This window comes from Tachysurus fulvidraco, chromosome 15, assembly GCF_022655615.1.
Source record: "Tachysurus fulvidraco isolate hzauxx_2018 chromosome 15, HZAU_PFXX_2.0, whole genome shotgun sequence".
In the NCBI taxonomy this organism is placed as follows: domain Eukaryota; kingdom Metazoa; phylum Chordata; class Actinopteri; order Siluriformes; family Bagridae; genus Tachysurus; species Tachysurus fulvidraco.
The window spans coordinates 5265932-5278650 of NC_062532.1; the positions used below are offsets into that span (position 1 = coordinate 5265932).

The window sequence follows — 12719 nt, forward strand, 5'->3', positions numbered from 1 at the left end:
GACGTGGTGTTGGTGAGGAACTTTGGGTTTTTCTATATCTTAAAATTAAATCAGTGGTCTTTAGGTCAAACACATCCTCCAGCGGCATTTGCAGGTGCAGTCGTTGTCCCACAGCTACATAACATGGATTCATCTGAGTAAATCTACAGACATCATGATCCTGAAACAGTGAACCTGCAGAGGAAGAAAAAATCAGCATCATTCTGTTAATATTATTGTAAACTGAAACACAACTCTGATCTGTATAAACCTCAAAACTCTGTTTATCTTCTCCAACTGATTTACTTGTTTGCTGGATTTTATTTGGAAAAAAATGGCATCAGTGATTAAGCGATAAATAAATATTTCAACAAACTCTTGGCTTTTATTTAAAGTTCTGTTTACCATAAAATTAGAATTTTTCACCAAAATCATCTAAAGACTCGAATTTACTTATATACAAAATACAAAGCGTTATATTATATTATATTATATTATATTATATCCTTTGTTGCAACCCGTGAAAATAGGGTATTGTATTATGTGTTCTTGTACATGTCTGTGTGGAGTTTGATTCCAGGCCAGAGTTTCCAGCCTGCCCTAGCCTGTCTTGATCCTGCCCCCATGTTGATGACATCATCACTAATGGACTATATAAAGAGGAAGCAGAAGAAGAAGGAGGGTGTTGTTAGTAGTGGTGGTACTTGAGAGAGACTATAGTGTGGATGAATGTTTATATTTTATACATTTATGAAATAACTTGTGTGTGTGATGCGATTAGATGTTGTGTGGTCCTACCTTCAATGTTCACCTGGAGAGTATAACTGCCTTTACTTGTCCCGTCTACATAAAAAATGTTAAAAGTGTATGTTCCAGAGTCACTCATCTCTGCACTGGTTAGTATCATAGTTTTATTATCATTAACAAACTGCCATCTTGGTACACGTGGTGTTGGTGGGGAACTTTGGGTTTTTCTATATCTTAACATCAAACTAGTAAACTTTAGGTCAAACCCATCCTCCAGTGGCATTTGCAGGTGCAGTCGTTGTCCCACAGCTACATAACACGATTTAATTAGATTAAATCTACAGACATGATCCTGAAACAGTGAACCTGGAGAGGAAGAACAAATCATCAGCATTCTGTTATTATTGTAAACTGAAACAGACCTCTGATCTGTGTAAACTTCAAAACTCTGTGTTTATCTTAAACTTTAAAACAGTATCTTCAAGTGATTATCCAAGTAAATAATAAGTAAATAATCCAAGTGATTATTTACTTAGTCGTTACAATTTATTAATGATTAAAATGGCTATGTACAGTATGGCTACAGAATATATCAAATTGGACACAGGTTTAAAAAATAGGATCAGATTTAATATATATTAAAATATATTTTAGACAGTTTAGTGCCTTTGAAAGTCTTCACTTTCTTAGAATTTATTTTTTACTAAAATCTAAGTTTATTGAAGTTATTCACAGAAAAAAAATAATTCTCTACTTTTGAAGTGCAGGAAGTGTTCATTAAAAGCTGACTGATTTACTGCTATCTGATCTCACAGGTTTAAACTACATTTAGACCATTTCTCATTTCATAAAGCAGAAACTGTACAACTGCACATGTAGTAAATAAATGAATCATGCATTATTAGAGGATAAAACTTACCCATGACAACGTGGGTGTAAATCAACAGGACTCCAAAAATGACCTGTATTCTCATTTTGTCCAGAGAACAATCCTCTCTCTGTACTTGATGGAGATCTTGGACCTGAGTGCTGAACGACTACAAAAGCAAGATGGAGCTTCTTTTACAGAACTAATAATACTTTACTGAGAAACAGGAAGTTCCATACACCATCTACACCCCTTGACTTGAAAGTGATAAAGCGGCTCTGTGGTTTGTTCATCTTGTCTGAGGAAATATTTTACTCACTCATACAGTACATACATGATCATACAGGGTCTATAAACCTCTCATAACAGCCTGGTCCTTATTAGGTCTCATCATTGTGTTTCCCATTTCTCCCATGATCACGTTCTCCTGTGTTGGATTATCAGTTTAGTGCCACATCATTTAAGTTCCTGTTTTCTCATTGTGTCTTGGTCTTGTTACTGTTGATGCTACAGTGGGTCTCATCCTTGTCCTCATGTTTGTATCTTTTCATTCCTAGTGCTTTTGTTTAGAGTTGTCCTGCTTCATGTATTTACTGTAGTTCTTTTTGCACATTATAATAAATAGAATCTGCACTTACATCTGCCTTTGTTTGTAAGTATTACCCATCCATTTAATCCTGATATCCTGAGTTTGACATTTTGCATGTTTATTTCAGATAATGTAAAAATGATTAAAAATCAATGATTCATCATTTATTTCTTTATTTCTTCATTTAATTTTTTTATTTATTGGAACCAAACACTGCAATTGCTCTTCACCAGGAACACAAGCTGAGAGATTTTATAATTTTAGCATTTATTCAAAAGCATAATAACAGAGGATATGGAGAGTTACACCAATATGTTCTCCATTCATTATTACAATATAGATCAGCCAAGTTTCTGCCCATGAGTTAACAGGGGTGTAAAACCTCAGGTGTTAATTCTTAAGACACTTCTTAATTCTTAAGATATCACACACTCAAGAACGCACAATATCACACACACACACACACACACATGAACACAGTCAAACTGAACAAAATAATTTTTTGGCATCATTTCAAAGAAAACAAAAAGGAAATGTGCTCTATTCTTATCTAGTTTTAGATAATACTGTAATGAGTCTGTCTGTGTTTTCCTTTGTTTCTGTTTGCTGTCATTCCCTGCTGTTAATTGTTGGCCCCGCCCACTTATTTGTTACCATGGACATTAATTGCACTCAATCTATTCCCCAGGTGTTTTGTCCTAGTCTTTGATTGTCTCTGCCTTGTGATTGGTTCCTGTTCACTATATCTACTCTGTTTGTCCACTTCCCTGGTGTTAGTCGTTGGTGTAGTATGTTGTTTGGTTATGTTTCTTTCTCTTTCTCTGTTCCCCCGCCATAACAAATACAGTACATTGATAATAAAATGAACTTATTTGGCAATAAACACAATAATTTTTTTGAATATCATTTTATCAAATAATAGCCCATATAAATCAATTCCATGTAAAGTTTTAGACATAAACTGAAAATTCATTTAGAGCTAAACATTGACATTTTGATCATTTATTTCATTCGTGTAACATTTTAAAAAGATGGTAGAAAACAGCCTCATGAAAAACTGACCTTTCTTCTTTACAGTTTCTTTACAGCTTTTTTTTTTAAGAGAAGCTGAAATGTCGGTGTTAAAATATTTTAGCAACTCCGTGTGTGAGCTGCTTAGGAAGCTGCAGCTGTGTGGGTTCAACACTAAAAACTGTAACAAGAAATATCGGAAAAGCAAACGAAAAACAGTAGCAAAACGTATTTATATATATATATCCCAATTTACGGTACATTTAATAATTTTAAATATTATATACTGTAGACAGATATTTCTGCTTATTTATATTTAAACTTTTATTTCTAAACAAGAACAAAGATATTTGTTAAGATATTTTTGTTGTGCTGTGAGTACAGATTCAGTGATGAGTGTGGTGTGATGATGATGATGATGTGTGTGTGTGTGTGTGTGTGTGTGTGTGTGTGTGTGTGTGTGTGTGTGTGTGTGAGAGGGTTTTGGTAGTTCAAGTGGTTAAGGCTCAGGGTTATTAGGGCTCAAGCCTCAGCAACGCAACGCTGCAACTGTTGGGCCCTTAAACAAGGCCCTTAACCCTCCCTGCTCCAGGGTGCTGTTTCGTGACCTCAAATGACCCTGTGCTCTGACCTCAAATTCCAAAGCTGGGATTTGTGAAGAAAGAATTTCACTGTGCTGTAATGTATATGTGATAAAATAAAGGCTTTTTCATTAAAGTAAGTAACTAACACTATGAACACTGTTACAAAATACTATGAATTTAAAATGGCAACTGATGCATTACATTTAAATATGGAAACAAATTATAAATTCTTTAATGTCTTTTTTTGTACACATTTAATAGTGGTCAATGATGTGTAGTCTCTTACAGTCCTCTGCAATGTGTGTGTGTGTGTGTGTGTGTGTGTGTGTGTGTGTGTGTGTGTGTGTGTGTGTCTCTCTCTCTCTCTCTCTCTGTGCACATGCGCGTGTGGGCATGTAGTGAGGGTGTGAGTAAAAACTCTCTTTTTGTTTGTTTCTTCATGTTGTATGTTGTGTGATTTGAGTGAGCACTGAGTGGTGTGCAGCCAGTGGTGTAGTCTAGTTTTTTGTAGTGAGTATACTGTGATCCCCCCCCCCAGCCTCATACGCACCAATCCTAGAGCTACACCCCATAGGCACCACACTCACTAATGCATAAAATATGCATCTACATGTAATTTAGTGCATTATTAAAGACTGCTTATGTGTTATCAACATTCCAATTTATTATAAGCAACAAAAGACAGACAGCTGATAAAACCTGTGCTCCAGGTCCCATATTCATATAACATTTAAGGCTAAATGTAGCTCTTAAAGGTATAGTGTACCCAAAAATGAAAATTGTGTAGTTTCTTTCTTCTGTTTAACACAAAAGATAATATTTAGAAAAATAACACAATTTTCATTTTTGGGTGAACTATACCTGAGCTACATTTAGCCTTAAATGTTATATGAATATGGGACCTGGAGCACAGGTTTTATCAGCTGTCAATTTTCAATGTACATTTAAGAGTGAACAATAAACATTTGTTCAGTTTTATCATCAACATATATATTATGAACTGAATGAACAGGTAGTTTACAAAGCTTTCCAAATACATTTGTACTTGGGCTGTGGGTGAAACGTCACCCGAAGCTGCTGTAGCTTTAGGCGCAGGCTTCCGAAAACACTCAGAGTGTAGTTTGAGTCTGCTTTCGTTTCATATCTTCTTTTACATTAGTTAGTTAATTTCAAATTTGCGCCAAAAAACGAAAATCCCAATGGTCCAAAAACGTTAGTGATTCGCAATCGCAACCACAGTCTGTGTTAGACGGGGTGAATTTATGAATGAAAGTTCTGTCACAAAACGATATCGTTACGTATCCTCACACTTTTTAAGTGGGTATACAGAAATCCTTGGCCTGTCCTAGTGGGTATACGGAGTATACTTGCGTATCACGTAGACTACACCACTGTGTGTAGCAAGTAGTGTGTGTGTGTGTGTGTGTGTGTGTGTGTGTGTGTGTACGGTAGCGGCTTTTACAATCCTGACGCGAAAGCATGGGTTTAACACTAGTTTTGCTAAACCTGCGCAATTTTGCGTAAAATCCATGGACCTCACACCTACCAGCACCACTACAGCTCCATTGTTCTCCTCCTTTTTTTGTGCAAACGGCCCCATCACCTGTGTGGCCTGGCTCATTTGCATTTGTTCACTCAGAGTAGCTCAGATCCAAGGCAGGCCAAACCTCTGTCTGTGACGGAAACCTTCACGGCCTATCTATACAAAATAGTCTGTTTAATTTATATAAAAAAATTGTGTGCTAAGGTTTGTCATTGCCATAGTACATATCATATTTATACAACCCTTGTGCAGACCTGTGGTCTATTTGACTCATCTGGAAAGTTTAATGTGTCATAACTTGGGTTTCCTTCCACATATTTGCCTGAAATTTACCAGGATTGTTCCAAATTATGAACTTTGCAAGTAAAATTAATCTTGTCCTCCCGGGTCAATTTGACCCGGCCACATTTAGTGGGGCAATTGGTCACACTTTTGCCCTTTTCAGTGCAATGACCATACATACAGACACAAAAATGCACCCATAAAATGTCCACTAATACACGCACCCAAAACACACACACACACACAAATTGGGCATTGCATCTCATTAGGCCTCCAGAAAAAAAAAAAGCTACACATTTGTAAATATTTCACACTTTTGAAATGCCTTTGCCAAGCGGAGGGCAAAATATGATCTGCCGAAACACACACACACACACACACACACACACACACACACACACACACATGTTGTGTTTTCATATTCAAATCATATTTGTTTTCTCTCTTTTATTCATGAATTTAGTTGCTTCAGTCAGCTTTGACCTGGGGATGTTTGACATACACCAGCCAGTGGTTATCCAAAATAATATTTAATAATTTCTGCTTATTTTACTTAAAATCATGGCATAATATCATGAGGTTTATTGTTTATAAATTAAATATAATAAAAAGCATAAGAGGTGTAAAGGAAGTTTTATTCACAATAAATTCTGCCAAGTTTTTGAGTGGTGTGTGTGTGTGTGTGTGTGTGTGTGTGTGTGTGTGTGTGTGTGTGTGTGTGTGTGTGTAGCTTGTTTTTGGGTGATCAGATGGCATCTGGTAGGCAAAATAGACATAACAAGTGTAAAATGTTCAAAATGTAAGCTGATCACACAGAATGGAGATCATTGTAGAATTTTTACTTTATAAGCATTCAAGTCAATTTGACCTAGAAAAAACAGGTTTTATTATTTACTGACATTATAAATGGTCAAAATGGTTTCAAAACAATCTCCTGGCTTTCAAAGAGACAATGCCAAGAGATAGATTCATTTCAATCGCAACCAAGCCAGACAAATTTGGGATCAAGTTCTGGATGGCCACGGATTTGGAGACCAAATATGTCTGCAATGCATGTCCTTACTTGGGAAGGTACCCCGGTCACCCAGGGTCCAGCTTGTGCAGTGAAGGACAAGCGATTTCCTACTGCACTGGGCATTCCAATGTCCTCCTCTACCCACACAGTGCCACCTTTTGTCGTCTGGCTCAGACAGGGCTTCCCAGTACCACGGTGCATCTTCTGTGGAGGCATGTTGGGTTCTTGTTCCGTCTCAAAATTCACTTTTGGTGTTATAATTCATTGATGGCCAATGAAAATGAAATTACATCATTATATTCTGTATGTGTAAGAACATGTAAAAAGCCATGGACCATAACTTCACTCAACTTATGACATTTGTCTACAAACATACGTTGGAGACTGAAGTGTTAGCAAGTTTTCATTTTATTCATGTATTAGCAACTTTTCATTCTTTCACAAGTAAGGGATGTCTCATACACACTCCTCTTCATGTATTACACACACTCTTATTGTTCCAAACACACTCCTCTGCTAGGCAAAGGCATATCAAAAGTGTATCAAAAGGCATAATGAAATGCAATGCCCAATTTGTGTGTGTGTGTGTGTGTGTGTGTGTGTGTGTGTGTGTGTGTGTGTGTGTGTGTGTGTGTGTGTGTGTGTGCGTGCACATGTGTGCATGTGTGTGCACATGTGTGCATGTGTGTGTGTGGTGTGTGAGTGTGTGTTTTGTGTTCGTGTGTTAGTGGACATTTTATGTGTGCATTTTTGTGTCTGTATGTATGTTGATTGCGCTGAAAAGGGTAAAAGTGTGACCTATTTCCCCACTAAATGTGCCCGGGTCAAATTGACCCGGGAGGACAAGATTAATTTTACTTACAAAGTTCATAATTTGGAACAATCCTGGTAAATTTTAGGCAAATATGTGGAAGGAAACCCAAGTTATGACACATTAAACTTTCCAGATGAGTCAAATAGACCCCAGGTCTGCACAAGGGTTGTATAAATATGATATGTACTATGGCAATGACAAACCTTAGCACACAATTTTTTAATATAAACTAAACAGACTATTTTGTATAGATAGGCTGTGAAGTTTTCCGTCACAGACAGAGGTTTGGTCTGCCTTGGATCTGAGCTACTCTGAGTGAACAAATGCAAATGAGCCAGGCCTCACAGGTGATGGGGCCGTTTGCGCAACAAAAGGAGGGCTGAAGAACTGTGAAAATCTCAACAGGGGGGAATCACACCTTGGGACCTGCACCAGAAAATAAAAAATCCAGTATTTCTAGTGTTAAACTGTTACCGACTTGTAACCCCAGTTACAAAAGTTATTAAAATCTAATTATTTTTCATATTGAAGCCCTAAATATAGTTATTTTATGGTCATTGAATCAGCCAATGAAAAGAGAGTTTTAGTGTTGCGTTCGACCAATGATGTGTCTGAATACTGTTTGGTGCATTGCTTACTTCCTGGTTTCTCTCGCCCATGTAAGAGAGCGTCGGGTAGTGTGCACGTCCGACAGATAGAGAACAGACGTAATTAGAGAACTCTGGAGAAATTTGGGGTATAAATTACTTTAATATTGAGCATTTAATCAATATTGAGAGAATTTGAGATTAAAACCTCTTCAGAGTAACGGTTGAACAAGTTGAAACGGAATTTATCATCGGTTTTGGTCAGGTTTTTTTTTTGTTTGTTTGTTTTTTTTTGTTATGATTGTTTTGAAGTTGCATGATCCTTCGTCTCCTGTGCTGTGAATGCTGCGTGTTGGGGTGCTGGTTTACACACGTGCTACGGTAACGATAGCGCTTTCTGGAATCGTTTCAATTCTCCCTTTAATGGATGGAGTTGGGACTGGAGAGCCACGAGGAGTTTTCATCGAGTCGTAAATGTGTGAGATTTAACCCTTTCATTTCCAAACGGACTGTAAGCAAGTGAAACACGCAGTTACATTTTTCTTATTTTTCTTGTGGAGGAAATTCAACTTAAAGGAAAGACTAAGATACAATACTGTTTTGTAAAAGACTGGTTTACTGATTTGATGAATGTGATGTACATTTTAAATGTGCATGTGAGAGCTTACAGTGAATTTGTTTTGTTTTGTTTTGTTTTGGGTTATATGTTCAATTCTAAGTTTCAAGTCTAACATTTTGAAATAATCGTTATATGGACATTGAGAAGTGTTAATGTGAATTGACTTACCAGTGCTTTATTTTATTTTTTCCTGTATTAATGTGATTCAGGTGATTTACTTTCACAGAGTAAATTATATATTTATAGAAGGAAGATTTTGTTATACTGTTTACAATATAGCAACAGAACAATTATTTTGGTTTATTTTCTTAATTTCCTTTTCATGTCATGTTACGTGGCAATTCAATACATTTATCTATTTTCAGTTGAACTTAAGTGTGTGAGTGATTCATTGTTGTTGGAAGCTCCTGGTAGCTAAGCTCCCGGTAGCTAAGCTCCTGGTAGCTAAGCTCCCGGTAGCTAAGCTACTCGGCAGGAAGAGCATTGTTTCTGCTGCCCGCATGAACAAGGCTGTGGTGATGTTTGGATACGATTCACACAGTTGAGATTGTGGTCACTAAAGGGGTTGTAATTAAAGACACCCTGGTAAGACAAGCAGGTCAATGAAGGGAGCAGTGTACAGACAAAAAGTCAGGAAGAATTAAAACAGCAAGGAAGTAACACAGAAGAAGAAGAGGTCAAGAAGAAGAAGAGAAAATAACTGAGGCAGAAGCAGAACAGATGGAGACAGGAAAAGAAAATCCAAAAGTTGACGTTTAACAGAAAAGGGAGGCAGTCAGAAATCAAAGTAGTGAGGAGTCTGTAGCTACAGACAACACAGATCTGATCACAGATGATGTAGGTTTCACTGTGGTCAGATCAAACGGAACAGGTAAAAACAAATCATAAGCAGTCAAGAAGCAGTGATGGAGTCGGGCATTGACCAAGATACTAACACACAAACAGACAGTGATGAGGAAAAACAGGTACATATGAAGCTAAAGAGGTTAAAAGGTTTCTCCAAAAAACAAAGAATATGAAAGGAGTTAGAGTAGACCAGCACTTCCCTGACAAACAAAGCTTTGTGGATTTAGCCACAACCATAATAAAGGAAAAATGTAAACTGCCACAAGGGACATCACCAAGTAATCAAGAGAGCTGGAGATAGATATAGTGGAACTCCAGGCTTTATCTGAGTCCACAGGAAACAGAAGACATTTTGAAAACTGCAAAGCAAAAAAAGCTTTAATGGCGGATCTATTGGGCACAAAAGCAAAAGAAGCTCTCGTCCGTTCATGTTTTATAGGAATCAAAGAAATTGATGCCCCCTCACGGTTCATCTTCAGAATGGAGAAAAAGAATGGACAGAGCAGGTTCATGCACACACTATGCACAATAGATGGGCAACACAACACACTGTAAAGACATCAGACGGTATGCCACAAACTCTACAGAGATCTCTAAAGAGATCTGTACAAGAGTGAATACAGTGACAATGAAGAGCTGCTATAGAGATTTCACAGAGGACTACTAAAGGTTTCCCCAGAGGACAACGCTGGCCCGCTGGAAGGCCCGCTGGTTCTGGAAGAGCTGCAGGTCGCCGTGAACACAGTGGCGGGTGGAAAAGCACCTGGAATAGACGGTCTACCAGCAGAATTCTACAAGTTCTGGCAGGAACTGGGGGAGGATCTGCTGGAGGTACTCACTGAAAGCTGTGAAGAAATGTGTCTACCCCTGAGCAGCCGGAGAGCTGTAATTACACTTCTCCCCAAGAAAGGGGATCTACAGGACATTAAGAACTGGCGTCCAGTGTCACTGCTCTGCATGGACTACAAAATAATGTCCAAAGCACTGGCTAACCGTCTTTAGAGATGTCATGGACTCTATAACACAGGTTGACCAAACATACTGTTTGCCCAATAGATCCATCATTGATAACATTTCTCTGAATCGGGACATTTTGGCCGTCTCCAGCTCATTGGAAATTGACCTTGGACTGATTTCACTGGATCAAGAAAAAGCTTATGACAGGGTTGAGCACCAATACCTCTGGAAATCGCTAGAGACTTTTGGTCTCAACTCCAGTCTTATAGCAATGATAAAGGTGATGTACCAGGATGTTGGAAGTGTACTCAAGATCAACGGAGGGTTAAGTGCTTCATTTAATGTAAATCAGGGAATCAGACAAGGCTGTTCTTTATCGGATATTTTGTACACTTTATCAATTGGACTGTTTTTACACAGAATACAATTGTCATTAATGGTTTTATTCTTCCTGGTTTTAATGCTCCATATGTTTTATCTGCGTATGCAGATGTTATGTTTTTAGAACAAAATCAAAACACAATTAAGTTTTTAGAAAAAGTTGTTTCTGATTTTAGTCAAGTTTCCTCATCGAGACTCAACTGGAGAAAAAGTGAAGCTATTGCAATAGGAAATTGGACCTTCAGTTTAGAGGGCTGCATTGGGATTGGGCTCCCGCGGGACCCAACGCAAATCTCACGGGAGTGGGCGGTTTCACCTTTGCCCCGGGCAGGAGTGGGCGGTCAGAAAATTTAGCGGGAGATCCGTGGGACCTGGTGGGGTTTGGCGTGTAGCCTAATAATAAGAATGGAGTCAACACATGACGTTGAGAAGATGATTAGTATTAGCATTAGTATTAATTTATCTTATTTAAATGCAATCATGTTTAATTCTGTTATTCTGGACATTAGCCTGAACTAATAATTAGTCTGATCATTTGTATACAATCAAAATTTTCACAAGCTCTCAAGAAAAAATCCTCGGGAGTGGGCGGGAGTGGACACAAACATTGTGGGCGCAGGCGGTCCTGGTCAGAAATTCAGTAGGAGCGGGTGGGTGCAGGTTTTTAAAAACAGTCCCGTGCAGGGCTCTACTTCAGTTTACCAAAACTAGCAAGTGGACTAAAGTGGACAAAAGAATTCAGAAACATAGGGATTTATTTAAATGATGATAAGAAAAACTGGGACTGAGTAGTAGGAAAAATAGAAGGTAAACTAAAAAACTGGGAATGGATAAAACTGAACATGTCTCTAAGGGGGAGGGTACTGGTGGCCAACAATCTAGTAGCCTCAACACTGTGGCATCGCCTAGCTTAACTGTGGCCTTGTTGAAAAAATTTAAATAGCACTAGTCAACTTTGTATGGGACAAATTACACTGGGTTCCTCAGAGTGTTCTCTTCCTCCCTACGGAAGAAAGAAGGCAGGGCCTAGTAGACATCCGGAGCAGAAACACAACATTCTTTTTCTGATGTTTTCAATCAGAACAAAAATACCTTATCGGATCTGATTCTGTGATATGGAGAGATTTTATTTTGCAAAAAAATAAGTGGCTTAGTTGTGATCAAACTTTCTTTTTAATGAACCCAAGTGTTTTTAATGTTTCTAACATTTTCTAATTTCTAAAATCAAATTTTTACAAAAGTGTTTTTAAAGCATGGACTCTCAAAGCATGGATCCAAGGCGCTGTTGTCTCACTCTATTGGCTCCTAGAAGAGGAGGATGATTAGACAATAAATGATTAGACACTTCTGCAGGCCTCACACAAACTCTGCTGGCACAAAATTGCACAACTTTGAGGAGTCTAGTGGACGCTGCAATGGATTTCAAAGACACGAGAGCGGTGGCCAAGGAACTCAGGCTACGGTCACTGCGTTGTACTGAAATCAACGTCAACAAATAGATCGGCAAGTTGTCAAAAGTAATGTTTTTATTAAAGGAACACCACGAAGGGTTTGAAACACCAGATAAAGGCGATCCGTTCCCAGAACTGGAACTTTTACCAAAGCTTGATGGTTTTAATGGTTTGTACCTTGATTCAGACAAAGGACATGTTTTACCGATCTATGAAGCAAAAGGAAAAGAAATTTACAAATGTTGTGTAAAAACTGTAAATAAGAGAAAGTTGGATGGGAGGAAAGATACGGTGTGGAGGGACACTCTGGGTTTTAGATGACACTAAGCCGGCATGGAGAGTGTTTTATAAATATACACTTAGAAAGAGAGCAGCTGATTTACAGTGGAAAGATTTACAGTACATGGAGCAGTGGGGGTCAATGTTTTAATCTCTAAGTTAAATCC

At 38.0% G+C, this 12719-nt stretch overlaps 2 protein-coding genes across 10 annotated transcripts in view; one reads left to right on the forward strand and one right to left on the reverse strand.

The window, feature by feature from the left end:
• LOC113648365 overlaps positions 1-1830 on the reverse strand; it is a 261316-nt gene extending 259486 nt beyond the window's left edge. For all 7 annotated transcript variants that reach the window (XR_007137983.1, XM_047801198.1, XM_047801196.1 and 4 more), the window contains exons 1-2: positions 1646-1830; positions 778-1092 (exon numbers count right to left, since the gene is read on the reverse strand). Coding sequence is in view for 6 of the 7 variants with exons in the window: in XM_047801198.1 (XP_047657154.1) it covers positions 778-1092; positions 1646-1700 (370 nt within the window). In the remaining variant the exon portion in view is untranslated. The remainder of the gene's footprint in view (positions 1-777; positions 1093-1645) is intronic.
• Positions 1-12719, forward strand: part of LOC113659134 (carcinoembryonic antigen-related cell adhesion molecule 5-like) — a 569148-nt gene that overhangs the window by 198971 nt on the left and 357458 nt on the right. The gene's annotated exons all lie outside the window — the stretch shown is intronic.